This window comes from Rhea americana, unplaced genomic scaffold (genome assembly GCF_003343005.1).
Source record: "Rhea americana isolate MKP2758 unplaced genomic scaffold, rheAme1 scaffold_57, whole genome shotgun sequence".
Classification (NCBI taxonomy): domain Eukaryota; kingdom Metazoa; phylum Chordata; class Aves; order Rheiformes; family Rheidae; genus Rhea; species Rhea americana.
This window is the reverse complement of record NW_028186723.1, coordinates 2007028-2026615: the sequence shown is the minus strand read 5'-3', so window position 1 is coordinate 2026615 and position 19588 is coordinate 2007028. Positions and strand designations below refer to the sequence as shown.

General features: G+C 35.4%; 1 protein-coding gene across 3 annotated transcripts in view; it reads right to left on the bottom strand.

The window, feature by feature from the left end:
* Window positions 1-592: 592 nt before the first annotated feature.
* Window positions 593-19588, bottom strand: part of NHLRC2 (NHL repeat containing 2) — a 41198-nt gene continuing 22202 nt past the window's right edge. For 2 of the 3 annotated variants that reach the window (XM_085319130.1, XM_085319132.1), the window contains 6 exons: window positions 16557-16656; window positions 15863-16094; window positions 15295-15417; window positions 14097-14306; window positions 12318-12543; window positions 1308-9533 (listed from right to left, as the gene is read on the bottom strand). In XM_085319130.1, the coding sequence (XP_085175256.1) occupies window positions 9268-9533; window positions 12318-12543; window positions 14097-14306; window positions 15295-15417; window positions 15863-16094; window positions 16557-16656 (1157 nt within the window). In that variant the 3' untranslated portion in view covers window positions 1308-9267. Of the gene's footprint in view, window positions 1170-1307; window positions 9534-12317; window positions 12544-14096; window positions 14307-15294; window positions 15418-15862; window positions 16095-16556; window positions 16657-19588 lie in introns of those variants that run through there. The other variant, XM_085319131.1, reaches the window with a different exon arrangement.

The following is a 19588-nucleotide window of genomic DNA, read 5'->3' as shown; positions in this document are numbered from 1 at the left end:
GACGATTCCTTCCCTAGAACAGCTAATTTGATGGAAATCTGTAACAGGGCAGCGACTCCAGCTGAGTCACACAAACGCCGTTGTACACAGCGGCACCCACTCCTGCGTCAGCATCTCCGGGTTCGCACGTAGGATGCACAGGCCCGTTTCAATAATTCTTAGGTGAAAGGCGGGGAGGGGGGAAGGTCTCATTTCAGAAGGGATGTCCAAAAGCAAGCAAACTTTCTGCTTTATGAGTTGAAGCAAATGCTGAGAGATCACATGACCCTGTGTAATTTGGTTGGGTTTGGCAGAAGCTTTATATGCCCTTTATAACAAACCATAGAAATTGCAAATAAATTTGTCTGAATGTTTTTCCAAGTGGGACTTGCATCAGGCTAAGCTGATACTTARTCTGGATAGAAATCAAAGAAAACTAATCAAATTTTATAGGTAGGAGTTGTAAATGCTTTAAGTATTTGAATAGATACACAGAGAAATTTTTAGCAGAGAAAAAAAATCAACATAACTACACTACTAATCATATGGCTCACCTATGGTAAATAAGCCAGAGTTTTTGGCATACAATATTTTCATTAAAGCTAAATCACTGTATCAGTAAAAACATGATTGGAGTCATAAGTAAGAGATCATCTTTTCAGGCATGTTGGTATTGCCCCTCAGTTGTATCAGTGCATACAAAAAGCCTACATTAATACTCAGCATCCCAAAGGGTTTTATTCAAAGCTGCTGAAATGTGATTCAGCCATAATTATTCAAATTAAATGCTTTCACTATGATAGCTACTGTTGTGAACAGAATAAAATGCTCACCTCCCTAGGCAAGTGAGACAGAAATGCAAGGGGAAGGCATATTCCCCCCCCCCCCCATTAAGATATGGGGGAAATCAAACCAAGCATATGGTTATTGCCAAAAACCTCCASGGAGAGCCTCAATGCAGCTAGACTTCTTCCAGTATCGAAGCTAGCTCTGCTACCTCCGCAATACCCAGTCTACGACGCAGGCAGTATACCGTTCCTCATCGCTCTCATGTGCAGAAAGGAAAGACATCAGACCTCTTGTTTCCAGATCACTGTGTAAATTTGAAGCTGGGGAGTCCTTACATCCATATACTCTTTTGTAGAACCTCAGGTCATGGATTTCAACCAATCATTCAATGTCTGCAGAGCCTGTTGGTGAAATGTGAAACAACAATACTTGCTAGTTAAAGGATTTTAACAAAGCTGTCACCCTTATGACATACCTATTTTATTATTTTCACACCTACATTGATACAAAGATTGACAGACAAGACAAGCCGTAAAAGATAAATTTTTTTAATGTTTATTTTTCCACAAAAAAGCTTTACAGGGAGAAGCATGTTTTATTAGAGAAAGAGTACATTCTTTAATCACTGTTTATTTGTCAAATTTATATCTGAGGCTGCAACTTCTACAGTGTATTTCATCTCATAATATTACAGGATGTATACCTTTTATTTAAAAGGACTATAATCCTTGGACGTTGTTAACAATTCTATTAGGTAATGCTACATGTGAACAACTGTATCCACTGCAGATGAAGTGCCTTCAGTTTAATTCTGTGTACACTTCACAGCGGTAAATATAAAACATCTTTCAAATATTCAGATTTTTAAAAGGCTTTGCATCACATGTAATGGAAAAACAGATGTTTAGAATCTTAAACAGCAACAAAAATATTCCAATGTCCACAATGCAACACTCCAGAAAGGAAAACAAAAGAAAATCCCCCCCTCTTTCCCCATAAACAACACTGAGACATTTATAGGGTGTTAAGTGCTCAAATATGACTTTCCTCACCAGTGGTAAACTGCTGCGTCAGACATCCCAACATCAGAATTTAAATGAAGTTATATGGTTTTACACAGTGAGAGAACCTGACCCTTCATAGCTGCCTGTATGCACAACCCTCTGCCATTTACAGCATCTTTGTTGTTCTTCAGAACAAGTGAAAAAAAACAACAACAAAACAACCCTAAAACAAACCTCTCACACTCAAATACCAAGGTAACAATCTTCACCCTTAGATCAATGAAAGTTTTGTCCTTCATTTTACTCAAATCAGAATTTCAGCAAGATTTTTGCAATCTCCCTGCCAAATGTGTTTTGAAGTGTGCATAAAAATGTAAGAACAGTCTCAGAAGCAGGTTCACAAACTGATAAAAAAAATGTTTTACAGAAAAATACTTAGTAAGAAGAACAGATTGAACAGAAAGCATTTTCCTTTCTACTTCATCGAAAAATCTAATGAAGAGGGAAAATTCTTAACAGTTTCCAAATTAATATAGAATTAAAAAAATTCCAAATTTACAAACCATGAAGGTTAAATGAATACTATATTTCAAACAATACTCCAGCAGTTCTGTAAATATATGCATTCAAATATTTTAAGGCACTGATATTTTATTCAGTCATCATGACTTAAGGAAAACGTGATATTTTGATCTGAGGCTGAACTACTAGCCCAAAAGATATTTACCATCAACCTTAAAAAGCCAGGATTTCACCTACAGTTTCACAATTATCTCATTTTTATTAGTGCCCTTATAAAATCAAATAAGCCCATTACAGGTTTTAACAAACATACAATGATTACATATGAGAAAGTTTTTATTGCATTAATCCTCCTTTAAAAAATGAAATTGGATAACTTTGAAGTTAAACATTTAAACGTGTAAAACACTTAGTAGTTTTGTTCCTCCACTTCAGTCTCAACTCCATTTTTTTTAAAATTTGGAAGTCAGTTATCCGATATAGACAACTCTCAGGACAGATTACTGGACTGGATTGTTTAAATGCAGGTAATGTAAAATCAAACTGGGAAGTCATCTTGTTTTCTATGACGTCTGTTAACAGCCAGATAGGTTGAGTTTCTAAATACTTACTCCAAAGGGGAGAAGTTTTGTGTGCAGTATTGCTTAACTGAGGAATGTTGAGTCCAAAACATTAAATTTCATTAAATTAAGGTAGACTTAAGAACAGATTTTTACAAGTGGTGTTTCTTTAACTTAAAATTGTCAATGTTGCAAACGAACCAGGTAAGATTTGAAAAACACTTGCAACTCTTCTGCTTAGCCCTGGGGCCTGCAGTTGGACAAAATGTTCTCCAGTATGCTTGAAAGCAATGGATGAACAGAGAAGAGATACAGTAGACAATCATAATAGTAGTTATAGCTGCACAGACAGTCCCCAACTTAAACCCACGGTTTTTAGCTTTTCAGCTGCGACACAAATATGCTAACCTCCAATAAAAAGCAAAATCTGCACCAAGAAAGCAAGCTGGAGTATCTTTCAAATCACCTATTACTCAAAGTATTTTCTGTAACACTGAAGTTTCCTGAAACTGAGAGCCATCAAAATCCCTGCATAGGCCACTCAAGTTTGCTGGGACGCTCTGGGAGGTCTCGAAACAACTGTACCATCTTACCGTATAGTAAGGCAATGGTAAAAATGCTGATGGTAGCTGCATCAGTACAAAGCTTCATGAAGCTGACATGAGAACATAATCTTACCTAGAACAGTGGGGGAGTGTCCAGATATCACCTAGATTTCAGTAATTATTACCTGTAATTATCTCAAGATAAAGAATACTTATTGGATCAGATGGTGGCAGATTTCTGCAGGAAGAATAAGAGCAACATTGCTGCCTTCAGTACAGAGCAAGATTGTAAAGAATGTAAATAGGACCTTGGAAGTAGCTAATCTCAGAAACTGAGTCTATACATTTTGAGAATCACTGTCATGGTGTAGCTCATCCTCACACTCTCAACTCATTTGCACCACTGTGCGTGCACTGCCAGAGAACATCAGCTTTATATGGAACAGCCCTACTGCACTGTCTATTTACATCCGTCTCCCTAAAGCAGGAGCAGGGAAAAGTGGACAAGGTAACTGTCCTGCTTTGTACCCTCTGAGGTATCAAGAAACTGGCTGGACTTCACCCTTGTGGGAAATGATAGGAAAGCCTAACCAAAACCCCACACAACAATTTTATGACAAAGAAGCCAAAATAAACCTGGAAATCAAATCCCTAACAGGAGCAAGTGATTTTACATATAAGAGTACAGAAACTACAAAAAACAGGAACAGGTGGTTCTGACAGAAGACAGTGGTCAAGTTTGGTTATATGAACATAACTGAAAATAGAAATATTGTTGGAAATCTTTTCATATTTATGATCTGCTGTAGAATACAGAGACAGACGTGGCAGAATAATTCAAAATAACCACGTCTCACTTTTGCATGACTGTAAAGGTTACCATCCATAACTGTCAGCATTCTTCCAGCTTTCTAGCTGGGGACAAACAAGCTCATTTAATCCCCAACAAACCTATTCCAATGCAAATTATTAAATTTCACTTAAAATACTAGATTTTTGCTAACATATATGAATTATTTTAATTGATTATATGAACAACTCTTCTGGCAGATCTAAGCAGAGAGTTACTGTCAGGAAGAGCAGGTGATAAGCTGTTGTGTGTGGTAAATTCCTCAGGTAACATAACTGCTGCCTGGAGAACACATGCACATGGCCTGTTACAACATCTGTCACATGTTATACAAGAAGGAAAACTTCCTTTTGACTTGCAACACACAGTTTATGCATACACTTCTGTGGGACCYTAGCTGCAATGTACCTTTGAAGTAAGTGTTAATGAGTAACAGTGATTTTTAAAAGTTAAGCATCATAAGACTGTAATAATTTAGCAGACAATAGCAGAGATATTTGTAAGTTCTTTCAGCTAAATAATTTTTGACTTTGTAGAGTTTTAAGTGCTTCATCTATGTAACAAACCTTGTTAGGAACGAAAAATTCAAGAAAATTTGCAAAAGCACAGTCAGTAATACCTCTATCTTTGCTTAAATAAACAATAATTAAATGAATGGAATGACATTTCCCCGTACAAGAAGGAAAATCACTTGATTCTGATCATCTCCCTTTTCTGAGCAATAGATAAGGAATATATTTCTCTCCATGTTCTCACAAATAATACTTTTACCCATAGTTTCAACTACAAGATTTGCCCACTGGAAAGAAAAGTGCATTAAGAATATATACAATATACTGAAACCCATATATACCTTTTCTCAGATTTATAGCAGATTTATACGATGCTATAAAACTACCTTCTTGTGTATTACACATCTGGTTTGTACTTGCTTTGAATCACTACATTGCTGTAGTATTATACAAGCACAAGGTTCTACAAGTGGAAGACATGAGGGGCAAAACAGTGACTATGACAGGATGCATCCAACAGAATAGCCCAAAATAACACGTGAGAAGAGAACACAGAAAGGAATCTTGCATGATATATGCTTACATCAATAAGCTCACACAGCCAGTATCCTTCCCAAACCCTTTTCAACAGAAAGAAATAAACTATATGAAGATATTATTGAATTCAAATAATACGGAAAAGTTAATAAAACATATCATCTTCCCTCCTATTTTTTTCTAATAAAAAATAATCATACTGTAATTAAATTACAATTCCTAAAACGTTCTAATGGTACTTTTATATATTCCTTCATAAAAAAAAGCTTTCTAGGAGAGCAAGCATTAGCCCTAACGTAGGGTGTAGGGTGACTTACTATGGGGTGTGGGAGAAAAAGCATTTCAGGACTATGTTTTGGGGGTGCTTTAAAGGGACTTAGGGTCCCTTAAGTACAAAACTTACTACAGGATGTTTAGGGGAAGATCAAACGTCAGGAAAGGGAGGGATCCAGGTGGAGTGAGAAGGAACAAGCACAGGAAGGTACAGGGAAAAGAGGATAAAAAAGGCTAGTTGAGTATAAACACGACTGTTCAGCACTTGTCTTGATCAAGTCTTGTAGTTTGATCACCAGTCTAGCATACATTTGTATTAAATTCTACTTTCAACTATTCTGGAGGGAGGTGTATTCTCTACTCTATGTGTGTATGCTATAAAAGCTTCAGGACAGACTAGCCAGTGAGCTAGAGAAGAGCGCTGAGCAACAACTGGAGGGGAAACAAACCACAGGGGCTCACACGTTCAGGTGCCAGTGGCTGGAGGAGCCTGGAGGCCAACTACTGGATAGATCAAGTGCCTAAGAGCAATTACTGAAGAATCCCATAATATATGTGGGTGTGCACATGTACACACACACATGTATATACATACATCTCTCAATACAAATACATTCCACTTCAATCCTGATCATCCAAAGAGGGGGCTGTTCATGCCGCTCCTTTTTTCGCCACTGCTGTGTCTGTTTAGGAGGGTGTCAGTAAATTACATCCCTCTGGCTGTGCTGGTCTATGCAGCTGCCTGTGTGTGTACTCTGTATACAGTGTATTCTGTACACATACGTGTACCTACTAGGAGCGCATGTTCAGCATTGCTACTGACTGGACCAGGAGGAACTGATCTGGGTAGGAAAATCCACCAGATTCTGCTATCTCCAACATATAGCTTTTCTTCTAAATAATAGGTGGTATGTCTTTTTGAGACGGAACCACACCTTGTGCCTCTGTTTTCTATTTTTAGCATAAAAACATTACAGCAGTGAAAGCAAAGCAGTAGCAAGGATATAGTATCTTTACAAAGCTCATGAAAAATGCACGAGGGAAGCAGAGAATAGTTCTTAAATTTAATGAAAAAGCTTTTGGTGCTGGACTAGCATCACCAAATTGTTTTCACATTCAGTTCATTGCTGCAAGACATGGACTTAAAAGAAAAGAGAAAGAAAAACTTGGTCCAAATGGATATATTCCTGTCCTTTGCTAGTTAAGCGGAAATTGTTTTCACTGGAATACAATTATTAAAATTTGGCCATGACTAAATATTTAAAGGTCCTTTACTGTCACATCCAGGACTTCAGCTTGATTTTACCCAACAGTTTTCCTGCTGCTACTCACGTCCTCTCCCAATAAGCTTACAGTGGTTCTGAGTATGCAAATATACAATAACTTTAAGTTGAGACTTGAAAAAACAGAACAGCTACGACCCTTAAGCGCACATCTATGCACATTTATCTAAATGTGCAAATGTGTGCATGTTTGGATAGAAAATGTATCTACAATACTGTATTTAAATGCTACATATTATATTTAAATGAAAGGTAGGAATACAATTTTTCCCCCTTCAACAATATGTTAAAAAGTGCCACTAAGGTAACATATATTGACATATGGATTACTTTTTTGAATACAGGAAGTTAAACGGGTCAAATTTGATTATCTTGCCAAATAGACAAATATCAAATAATTCTAGTTGGAATTTAGAGAACAAATCTATCTGTTGAGTGATATACTCAAGATAACAGTAAAAGCTGAATTGAGCATTTTGAACTCGTGAAACTAGTGTTTTTTTTTTTTCAGTAAACAATAGAAAAAGTATGAACTGATTGGAAGCTAACCTAAGGCTTCCTGGCTACCATCCAAAGTTAAACAAAAAAAATTTCAGAAAAAAAAAAAAAAAAAAAAAAAAAAAAAAAAAGTCTGGATCAGTTTCTTTGCTTTCATCTTTCAAATAGCATTTACAAACTGTGAACAAAGTAGGAAATCTTGTTCCTCAAGACTACATGTAAACTGAAAGGCTATACCAGAAAAGTTGCTTAAAAAACACAAGAAAAATAATATCTCAGTCCTTGCCTTGTTAACAGATGAGATAATTATCATTTCTTGTACCACAGAGCTCACAGATCGGCTGGTATTTCAATGGAAGGAAAACACACCAGTGCATATGGTTTCCTTAAAACAAAAGTCTCTTAAGTTCATGACCAACATTTCAATCAGCTTCTAAGTAGCAAAGAGCAACAACAAATCATACTGAGCATTTACTGACAGATGTCAGGAGCAATGGCTTTCTCTCTCTCTTTTTTTTTTTTTTTTTTTTTTTTTTTTTTTTTTTTTTAGAAAAAGCTATTTAATTCTTTAACTACTGTGGTGCTTCATAATATATATAAAAGTCTATCTTCAAAACATATGTAAAAAGTGCATCTTCAAACTTTGGATAAATTCATCTTTTTAGAACGGATCTTCATGATTCAAGCATTGAGCCCAATCTAAGCATCACTGAAGCCTAGTGGAAACCCTACCAATTCATGTAATAAACTCACACACACTCCAGTATTCCTGCTATATGCTATGGCAAATTGATAGGATTTTACTTGCAAAACATTTAAACAGCAAAGGCAGAATGCAGTTTTGAATGCTTTTGGAATACAGTTTTAAAGTTCCTTGTTCAAAGACTAGAATACCAGTTTACTAGCAAAAGCTCAGCTCCTGCACAAATGAATATGAATGCGAGTAGTCCACCATTAAATGTATGGTTCTGGTTGAGAGGCCACTATAACAAATGACTTAAAAGGCTTTGAATTAGATTTCAAGAGTACAATACCATTCTTAACCGTAAGTGTTCGCAAGACAGGTCTTTACACAGGAATCACAGAAGGGGGAAGAAGTGGTGATTTACCTGCTTGAAATGTCTGATGCTTAATTTTTGTGGTTTAGATAGTCAACTATTACCTACAATTTACTATAAAATGTAAATGGGTAGATAACAGGAAAACTCTGACATGTTTTTAATACACACATTAGAGAGAGGCACATTTTTTGTTAGAAATCAGTATGAAATGCTTCTGAAGGACTTAAACACGTTCTTTCACAGAATTTTTTTCATGAAACTGTGCTTTTCATATAAGGCGGTCATATCTAGTTAAGTAAAACACAGTTTGCATAAAATTAAAGCTGCACCTAGTTTAAGATGTGTTTTCAAAATACATACATCATAAATGCCAACACTGAAAAAYAAGAAAAATAATTCTTTTATAACCTGGAGAAAGCAAGCACTGGTTTTGACATTCTGTTAGAAATTAAGGGCATGAAAGCAGTTTGGACTGCTGGTTCAAACGATCTAGCTGTTCTACCGGTACACACAGTGCAAAGAACTTATTACAGTAATATCACAAAGAAATACTACTTCTTCCAAAAGTACTCTTGAAATAGTTGCTCATTGCTCCGAATGGCATAATGTTCACAACGCAACAGAATCTAGAGTGTTACTGCATTATTGCTGCTACAGTAATGAAAAGAACTGAGGTGGTGATTATACATTTTCATGTTAAATTGTGAGGAATTATACTTTGATTTATCAAGCATATTACTTAGCTTCTTCATAAGCTGTAGGAAAATGAGCAGTGGAGAGAAGTTATCTATTCGTATTTTTTCCTACAGAAACATCAAACGCTAAAATAAAATATGAAATTAGTTGTCTTTGTATTAGTTAGTTAAAAATGAGTATGTCAGTTCAACTTGAGTCAAGCTACCTCGGTTTGTATTAGCTATCTGTAAAGGCTGACTGAATGAGATTCCTTTCATCATACAGGCACTGCTATCTTTGCTGCAGTAATAGAGGCATGCTTTGATAGCCAGGATAGCTTCAGCTGATAGACAGCTACTGGGTAACTGAAAGGGAATGAGAGTTTGACAGGAAACATCCTTAATTCCTCCAGACAGGCATTGTCCTTGAAGCAACCATGCATTATCTGCAAAAAACAGAAAACAAAAACAAAAATATAGGTTTTCTCACTAGGAACAAAAAAACCAGGTTTTATCATTAGGACATTCAACATTGTGTCTAAAACCTATAGAAAACATTGATATTATTTATCAAAAGACATAGTCTTTCTTTCCTTGTGCAATACTAGGAGAAACTAGAAAAATCTGTTTTTTCCAGTCACAGAGAAAAAGGAAAAGTGATTTAAGTGCTTTTGGTTGTCATTTAAAGGTGGAAGGATCCATAGCTCTGATTTAAGAAGTATACCTTAGTTAAATACAATGCATCTGCAATTTGTCCTATAAGCTCTAAAAAGAGTATTAAAATTTATTCTGAGATATGTAATCAAAACTCCTTAAATTAACGGGCTGTTACAGATTTGTATCAGAGGCTTAACACTCAAGGCAAGGTGACTGCATGTACTTTATGACATCTCCAAACAGAAATGTTGGTTTCATAAGCGGGTTGCTATGACTTATTACTGTTCAGGCTGATTGTTACAATGGGACCCAAGCTTTGTATTTATTTAAGTATTTAAGAGTATGTGAGCTGAAAAACTAACTGCACAATAAATGCACCTAACGCATTGCACTCTGTATTCTGCTGTGAGATGAATGAAGTGTTCTTTTTGGCATTTTACAGCAAATAATTACAGCTTGGCTCTAGAATACATGAGCTTGAAAAGGCTTGTTGAGTTTCAGTTGGTTAAATTCTGCAATTTTACTAACTCTTGCAACTATGACATATCTCTTTGCTTCAACAATATTTGGAGATTTTTAGGCCAAAATGTATGCTGATACTCCTGGAAAGAGTCTATGTGTTCTTCTAAAGGTACAAATCGGGACAAGAAACTTCTTCAAATCACAAGGTACATGAACAAATTGCAGTGCTAAACAGTATTTTGACTGTTTTAAAAACAACTCATCCAATTAAGGTACCACATAAAGAAACACTTTGAAAGCTGGCTAGCAAAAGACTAGTCAAAAGATAAGATGTTTAGTTTTAGATCTGTTCAATTGCATCTGCTTGCATTAATGACTACTAAGAGTATAAATAGACTGTAACAGACAATTCAGACTGAGAATAATTACTAATAATTAGCAGAATTTTAAAATCCAGTAGCATTTCTAAAACAGAATGTTTTCCAATGTAGTGCTATAAATGAGTGAAAAATAATTTAAATATAAGTGTTTTCTCTCTGACTTCCCAAAAAATCTACTGAAGGTGCAAATGAGACATTTTCTATATCCAGAACTTGACAAAGAAAACCAAAGAAAAATGACATCCTATATACATATGCACAAATATATGTATTTAACTGTTTAGCAACCCTAAACAGCTGATTAGGCTTTCTATTGCTCTGTACTGCTTAGTGGGTAACTTGTTCACTTCCTCCTAAGTACTCTGTACGCTGCATGACATACTTCTAGGGAACCTAGAGACTAACAGCAGATGTGTTTATAGGGTTCAGATTTTTTTCTCAGCATCTGCCTGTTAAGTGTCTTGCCTTCATCCCCAGAAACACTAGTTTACAGCAGCAGTTTTACTTAGGCATATAGTGCCATAGTATATGGTATCTTTTAGAAGCATTAACATCCTAGTGAGACCAAAAATTTGTTTCTAGAGTTTAAATGTGTTAAAGCAAAGGAGTTGCACCTGAGTAACTCAATAATCAGGCAAAATTGTTTCACCACACAAAGCATCTGAAAAACACGTAGGTTATTTTATATGCTAGCTTTTGTACGGCACTTTCGAGAACACCGATACATGTTCTCTTCTGGGTATAGCTGGAACACTGGAAAACACTGTCTCCAAACACTCATTAATGGTCACCCTGCCCAAGGAGGAGCTTCAGATAACCTTGCTATTTTTATACTGAAGGAAATTGTAGGGAATGCTCACATGTTCCATTCTGCCAGTTATCYTGTGGGCACAGTAATCTCCAGTGTAAGAACAGCAATGATGGATGGAATTAAACCACTGCAATCACAGGCCACAAGAACAGGTTCTCTGCATTCTTTTCAAATACTTAAGAGTTGAGATACTGATTAATTTAGCTTCACAACACTTCTGTGACATGAAATAGTATTATTCCCATTTTACAGTAACTAATGTACACAGTGACCAAAAAAAATTGTGCAAGGTCACACAGGAAGTCAGCAAAAGAACTTGAAATAAAGGCCAGTCATTTCTGTTTCCTTGATATAGAATTTGTGCCTTGTTATAGAAATAATTCAATATGAAAATATGAACCACAACAAAGTAGGTTCAAAGTAGTTAGGTAAAAATATACCTCAAATAATTTTTTGAAGAGAGAAAAAGAAAAATAAGTGAATCTCCTTCAGGAAAATACTTCAGGTTTGTGCTAAGTTTTCTCAAAGAAAAAAAAAGAAAAACACAGACATTAGGCCTGGTATGATCTATTCATAGAGACAGAGTGGAGAAAGCAAGCATCTAAAAATCAAAAAGCCTGACTGTTCTGGGAACAGTATCTTTGCCAACCCTCACTGGCAGTTTGTTCCAAGCAATTCTAAAAAAGTGAATGTAGCACGTGTTAATTCATGCAAGAACCAGCCATTATCATTTTTTTCTTAATCTTCCCACTCCAGCTGTTAAAAGTAGCAACTCTAAATATTATACATCACATCACAATGTCATATAGGCCTTCTAGGGATATTTTGGTCCACGAGATTGAGACTCCTTGTGTTGTAAGCATGTCATGATCATATCTTCTCTGTTCTTGTTCAACTGATGTGACAACACAGGCATTTACCTTCTGCTGTGATGAACCAGGAACTAGGTGCTTCTTCATGCAGTTTTGTATCTGGAGGAAGAGTCAACTTTAACAGAAATTGAATTGTCTGGCCAGGAGTTACAGCCAGTGAAGGAAGTTGAATGTTTGGTGCAGATTTAGGCAGTTTTGGAAGGTTTGCTATCTTATCCCCTTGTACAGAAAGATGATCTGGAACATCACATGCTTCTGGATTCAGGATAGGCAACTACCAGCAGAAATCAAACAAAATATTAGTTTTAATTTGTGCTGTAGCACAAATAGGCTTTCACAATACAATCACACATTCATAGCTGATGTGTTAGGAAAACTAACATAAGACAAGACCGAATGCACCAGTACTGCACTGACAGAAATAAAAAAGGACAGATTTTTTAAAAGTTAAAAATACATAAAATTGATATATACATATATAAAATTGAGAAAAATAATATTCACTATTAAAATCATAAAATCTACCACTTAGGAGTTTCCACTATTTACAGTATACTTTCATCACATTTTTAGTTTAACAAACATTAAAGATATTTTCTCCTAATCTGGTGGTACCTGTACCCTTAGGTAATAAAATCCAAGATTCTAGCCATGCAGATTACACAGCAAAGCAAAGGATTATTTCTCAGAATGTTACATTTCCTATGAAAATTTAAACCTACAGAAAGATGGTTTGACCATTCTGTCATACCTGTATGAAAACAGTAAGACATAGAGCCATTGTAAGACGGACAGGAATTCAAAGCTGTTTTGCCCTCATGTGGTATAAGCAAAGAGAGCACTGCTGAATTCTGAAAGGGGTTTTGATTTGACAACTTGGAAGCCCAAGAGAAAGAATATTAAAATTCTGCATTGCATATAATGAAAAGTTAGACATCATATAAAAGTAAGTTTTAAATGTTTAGCAATGTAATAGTAAAAACAAGACTTTTTAGTACCAACATTTCTGAAAGATTCAGAAGAATTCCCTACAAGAGAGTAATGAGAGCTCTTCTGCTCTCTCAATAGAAGCCATATTAAGTAATCTATTGAGGACATTTCTCTCCAGTTCACTGTTGCAATTTATTCTATGTATCTCAATATTCTATATGCTTCTGGAAATAATTAAAGATCAGACATACAGATGCAGAATTGGAGACAATGATGTCAATAGATATAAGATCTAGTAAAAACAATGTGGAAAAAAAAAGATATTGCAAGGTAATCTAGATGTAAACACAAAGCACAAGGGGTAAGGTGCCTCACATTTACTTTGCTGTACAGTTCACACAGTAGTAAATGTAGAATAGCTGAATTTTGGCATAAATGACACCCTAGTGTGTCCTGAAAATAATCTGATCATCTGTATACTATGCCTGAAGTGGCTGATCTCTCAAAATCATCTTTTGTGGCTTAGCTACATGACTTGGCAAACGATTTCAACTTCCACTCATTCCAAAGAGAGTTGCAAGGGCTCATGAAGTGATTTTTCAGTGCAAAACTGCACTGTACTTTTTTTAGGATAGCTCATGTTTCCATATTATTTAGAGGATCATCACTTTCTGTTTCTATGCAGCCTTCTCAAAGACTAAAGTTTTCAACAAATGCATTAATAAACAATGTTTGTTTGCCAAACCATATAATGTTTTGCCACAAAATATTATGTGAATATAACTACTGTACCAAAAATTCACTAGCTATATGATTTTTATACCACCTACCAAAGTCTGTAATAGTAATTTATATCAAAAAACACCACTATCAGTACATTTAATAAATATTACTTGCCACGGAAAGAATTTTTGTTTCCAAATCCAGCACTTTAATCTGATGATTATTTGTGTCTGCAACATACATCAAGCGGCCATTTTCCTCAACACATAAGCCTCCTGGTTCATTGAAAGTTGACTGTGTAAAGTTGGAAGCAGTAACATTGCTTGCTTCTCCTGTGCCTGCCAGAGTGGCGCAGTTCTTCGTTCTGGGATCTACAACTTTAATCTAAGATAAATAAACAAACCAACCAACCTGAGGAAAAAAATTCACCAATACTTAAAAGTTCTACATTATCTTACACTCAACATTTTCAGAAGCCAGCATTAACTTTCAGTATCTTAGCTAACAAGCATCCTTCCTCGGAACTATATCGTTTCTAGTTATCATCCTTTAATAAAAATATCTCCCTTCTTTCTCCCTGATTTCCCTGCTGGACTTTACTGCTTTCCTTGGTCTCCATTTAGTGTTCTCTTTTATCATTTCTAAGCTACATAATCCCATGCTATGTAAGTATGCTGAACAGCACATTCTTCTTATATTTGCTACCTTTCCGGAAAGATCTGAGAAGTGGTTGAAGTATAACAAAACTGGTAGGCTAACTTTGATATCATTCTTTCTAAAAATGAGTGCGTTAAATTTTGTTTCAAGTATTGTACAAAATGCAGTTTCAGTGTTTATTTTGCTATTGCTTCAAGAAAAATAATAATTTGCCGTATAAACTTTAATGAGTATTTAGTGTATATATTTTACTCTTCAAATTAAACATGTTACTTTTTCTTAATGCATCTAATCAAGGTAAATGTTAACAAACTTACAGGCATAAGAGCTTATACATCACCACATGAGGAGAAACACACAACACAACCTTTCTTACATCTGAAGTGACTCTGAGTTCCAGGGGGGCAACCCATAGTATTTCTTTCTCAAAACCATACGTAGCTTTTTTAAGGAAGTCCAAAAGTAAGTCCTTTGGACTACAAATTTTAGCAAACCTGCAGTAGCAAACTTGCCATCATATCCATACAATAATATGTGATAACAAAACAATAACTCAAGAGAAAGAACCACACGGAAAAAAAAAGAGAATCCACAAAATAACACATATCGTTTGTTTTCTCAACTCCTCCAAACACAACCTTTATATGTTCCCAAAATAATCTCCCGTAGTGGTAAGAAGTGTAAAACCATACGCAATATGCTCCCGTATGCTTACCTTATGATTATAGGAATCAGCCACATAGAGCAGTTTTCTTTTCTTGTCCCATGTTACTCCTAGGGGATGCTGCAACTTTGCATTTATGCCTGCTCCATCCATATCACCAAAGGCAAACAAATTCTAAAGAAGTATGTTACTAAATTAAAATTTAATTAGTCAATGCTAACATAAATTTAAATGATTATAATTAAATGGAAATGAACTGACTTTTTGGCAAACAGAAGTAAGACAACTTCGAAATAAGGATACTAAGAACTGGGAACTATGATGCTGACCATGGAAATAGAGGCCATGACAGTTAAACTATCAATATGAATACAGTTGACTAAAAACTAGGCAATGCCATCTCAGGTCAGCTGTTTTATAAATAAGTGAATCCCTGCAGCAACAATCTGCACTACAATCTAAGCACTGTGACTGGCACATATTTGTATTCCAAGCAGCAAAGTTAAGAAATGGATGGCCATGCAAACTGATCTACTCCCCGCTCACCCCAAAAGTGGCTCTTCCAGGTCAGGCTCTAGGAATATTAGCAGGGCATTGTGGGGAAGTTTGAAGTGATTACCAGTGGATCTCTCTCTCCTCCTACAAGGTGCTTCACTGCTCCATCTTTCAGAGAGATTGTTCGCACAGCGCTGCTCTCGCTATCTACTACAAAAAGGCAATTCCATGGATCCTCAGAAGCCAGAGAGAGACCTGAAGGCTGTGCAAAGCCTGCCTTATGCGGGTATGCATTGTTTCTGTTCTCTTCATTCCCACTCCCAGCAAATCGAATGCAGGTTCCTTTCTTTAAATTGCTGAAGGAAAACAGTATCCAAGACCAAGAATAAGTTTGAAATGCTTCAGACACTATGCATAAACTGAAGTTACAGGAAAAGCATGTGAGTTATAAACAACCGTACAGCAGCACAAAGAATTATTTGAATTGCCTCTGTGCTAACTTTTATTTCACCTTAGTTTATCATTCATCAGGAAATGCAATGCAAAGTAACATCCAGTTATACTAATGTAGCTTACTAAGTCATAGCTTTATAGCAAAAGTAACAGCTTCCATTTATCTAACTTATGTAGGGAAAAAAAAAAACAGGCAGACTTTAAAGTACACAAGCCTTTTAAGTCTGAAGAAAAGCAGTAAACTTCAAGCTAAGTACAGGCTTAGGAAAATTACTTTGATTTTAATGTGATTATCTCTCTTCAGGGTTTGAACGCTATTTATCAAACAAACAGCAATTTTTATGTCTCTCATTAAAGCTGCTTACCTTCCCTTTGGTAGTTTCCCACCTTCCAACATCAGTGCCCAGATCTGATGAGTGCCTGCCATGGCTATCCATAAAACATCGTCTTCCTGGGTGCCTGAAACTTTTTAAAAAGGGTATAGAAACAGGAGGAAAAAAAAAATCCTTTGGACATGTTTTATAAAATCAAGAAGTCAACAAGCCCTGACATTCCCAGTCTAGTACATCTTTTGCCATAAGACATTCTGCTTTTCTTCTTCTATTCTCTTTCCAAGATTATAAAAAAATTATTTTTGATATCTCTGGTAAAGACAACACTTCAAATGAGATTTGCTGTTTTGCATGATTTTGTTGTTGGGTTCACCTATTTTTGGATTCATACTGGCCAATAAATACGTATATATGTTTGTTAAAAATGTATTTTTTTTTATTAAGCTAGCTGACAAAGTTCGATAATCCAAATTATTATTGGCAGTTGTTTCCAGGGTTTATGAGAAATAACATGGCAGTACATTTCAGATCATATGCTCATTTTAACTACAGATCTTTTATCTTGCAAATTCACATGTTCTCTTATCCCAGTAATCCACTGAAATTAGTGGTAATACTAATGGTAGTAAAGATAAGATACATGCCTGTTTTCAAGAAAACAAAATCCAGTGCTTGAATGTCATGTAGATCAATGCAACAGAAAGTAAAAACTGCTGTTTATTCAACGGTTAGGTGTGATGTGTGCAATCACCATTTTTCCTCTAACCAGTTTCCAAGTGATAATCTCTTCGTGTACACCTGTATACGTGATATTACAAATGCAAAATGCAGACATCTGTGTTCCTGTAGAACAGGGACCTTCTGACCGAAAAGTGTTCAAATGTGTATCTGTTTTTTTTCAGCTCATGAAGTATAAAACTATTATTCACCAATCCAAATTTGTAAAATTAAACAAAGCTTGACAACCTTATTTTCCAAACAAAATGATATAAATGAAAATAGAAAAACAAGTAAGTGCTCTACAGCTTAAAACAGATCATATTGCAGCATAAGAAAGAATGCATGAAGTAGTGAAAGGCCATAAAAACAAAATGAATTTACTTAGCATTTATGAAAAATTTAAGGAACAGAAAATTGACATTTAAAAACTTTATTAAAACAGGTAGAGTTATCTTCCTAATACTGAACTAGTCTATACACACTACAGAACTGTCTCATCTAGTCAGAAACAAAATTAAAAAGTTTTTCTAAAACAATGTAACAGATATTGGAATAACTATTAGCCAGTTAACTGAAAAAYGTCTTCCAAGTGCTCACAAAGACTTTTTACTTCTATGAATTTATAAAACAATGTGGGTCCCATAGCACTGTTCCTTGCAACAAACAGCAGCTCCTCATATTTTGTAGTTTCAGAATACAAATAATTTTATGTAAGATGTTTGCAAACAYTTTAAACCTGAAAAGTTAGACCAAATCACTCTTCCTGAAATAAAATTATCACTGTGCTCCAAATTGAGATTCTTGCATTTTCCACTTCTCAAGCATTCTTACATCATACATTAGAAGAGGAAAAAAATAGTACCATTCTACCTACAGAAACAATTTCCTCCTACTGTAAGCACTCTTAAGAGTAGTATTAATATGATTTTAATGGAATTTATCTTCATTCTTTTCTTTTTCTGGGATCAAGACAGATGTTTCCAAGCATGTGGATCAAAAAAGAGCTCTGCCGAATCTCTCCTGCATCTCTGCATGCTCTGTGTTTTTAGGCAAACTGGAATCACAATAATAAAAGCTAAACTTCCACAGCACCTAAAAGCTTTTGATGAGCGGCAAGGTTCACAAAATGAGCTGTAAAACAAACATTCTACAAATCATAAGAGATGCTAAGAAAGTACCAGCAATGCCAAAAAATACCTCCTGAAAATCCCCAAACCACAGAATGATCTTAGTTTCAAACTTTTTTTTTTAAGGGACTTAATTAAGAAAACAGGCTAGGCAATCATCTGACTACCTCCTAAATAGCACATGCTCAACTCCCATGATTTTCTGTTTCTATGCTGCATAGCTTGCATTTTTCAGATGCTACTGTTCTGAGTACCCCAGAATGAGCAGTGCTAAAATCACTGCTTAATTCAGAAAATGGGCTTTTAAACTTGCATTTACGCTATCCACTTCATTCTGAAGGATCTCAAAATGCTTTGTTAATTATTTCTAATGAAATGGAACAGTAAGAATAGAGCTGAGCACTTCAGAAAATCTAATGCATAAATCAAATTTTGTAGTTCCACACACTGAGAACTATCTTTTAACAGTCAGAAGCTGAAAAGCTGAAGAGACACCTTACTCCAATTATACACACTGAAAGGCTCATCAAACAAAATACAAGACAAATGTATCATTATTAATTTCAAATTTTACTGAATACGTAAGATCAATAGAGAAAAGACTTTCTTCAACTAGAGAATAAGACAGAAAAATAAGAAAGACTTATAACTGCTACAGACTTTAATGCAAGTTAAATATTTTCTTCCAGATAGCCAGTAGAACAAAGGGAATAGCTATAATAATGGAAATAGAATGCTTATACTGAATCAGAAAAAATACGTCAGAGCTTTAACCAGAAAGCTATAAAAAACAGAAAAGTAAAAACAATGCCTGTGGTTGCCTATTTTATCACATGATGGTCCTGACACCACACAGTTTAATGTTCTAAAGCAGAAGAGAGAAAACCTTCTTCTTCGAGGAGAAAACAATTTGGTGATTTGTCACCAGCATCACCCTCCTACTATTCTCAAAGGAGAAGGAGGGGACAGGGAGAACAAGCATGCCAGAAGTTACGATATTGCCACCAACTACTCCTTATCATCCTTGAATGGAAAGAATTTATTTTCAAAAGAACTTATTACAAAACAACATAATTGAATAAATGTAAAAGAATTACTTTGTTTTTTTAAGAGCCACATTCCAACCTATCTCAAGCTGTTTTTAAAATTCAGTGTAGTTTCTCCTTTTTAGGATATGTACTTTCTTATCTTTAGGGCTCTCTGTATTAAAGCAAAGTA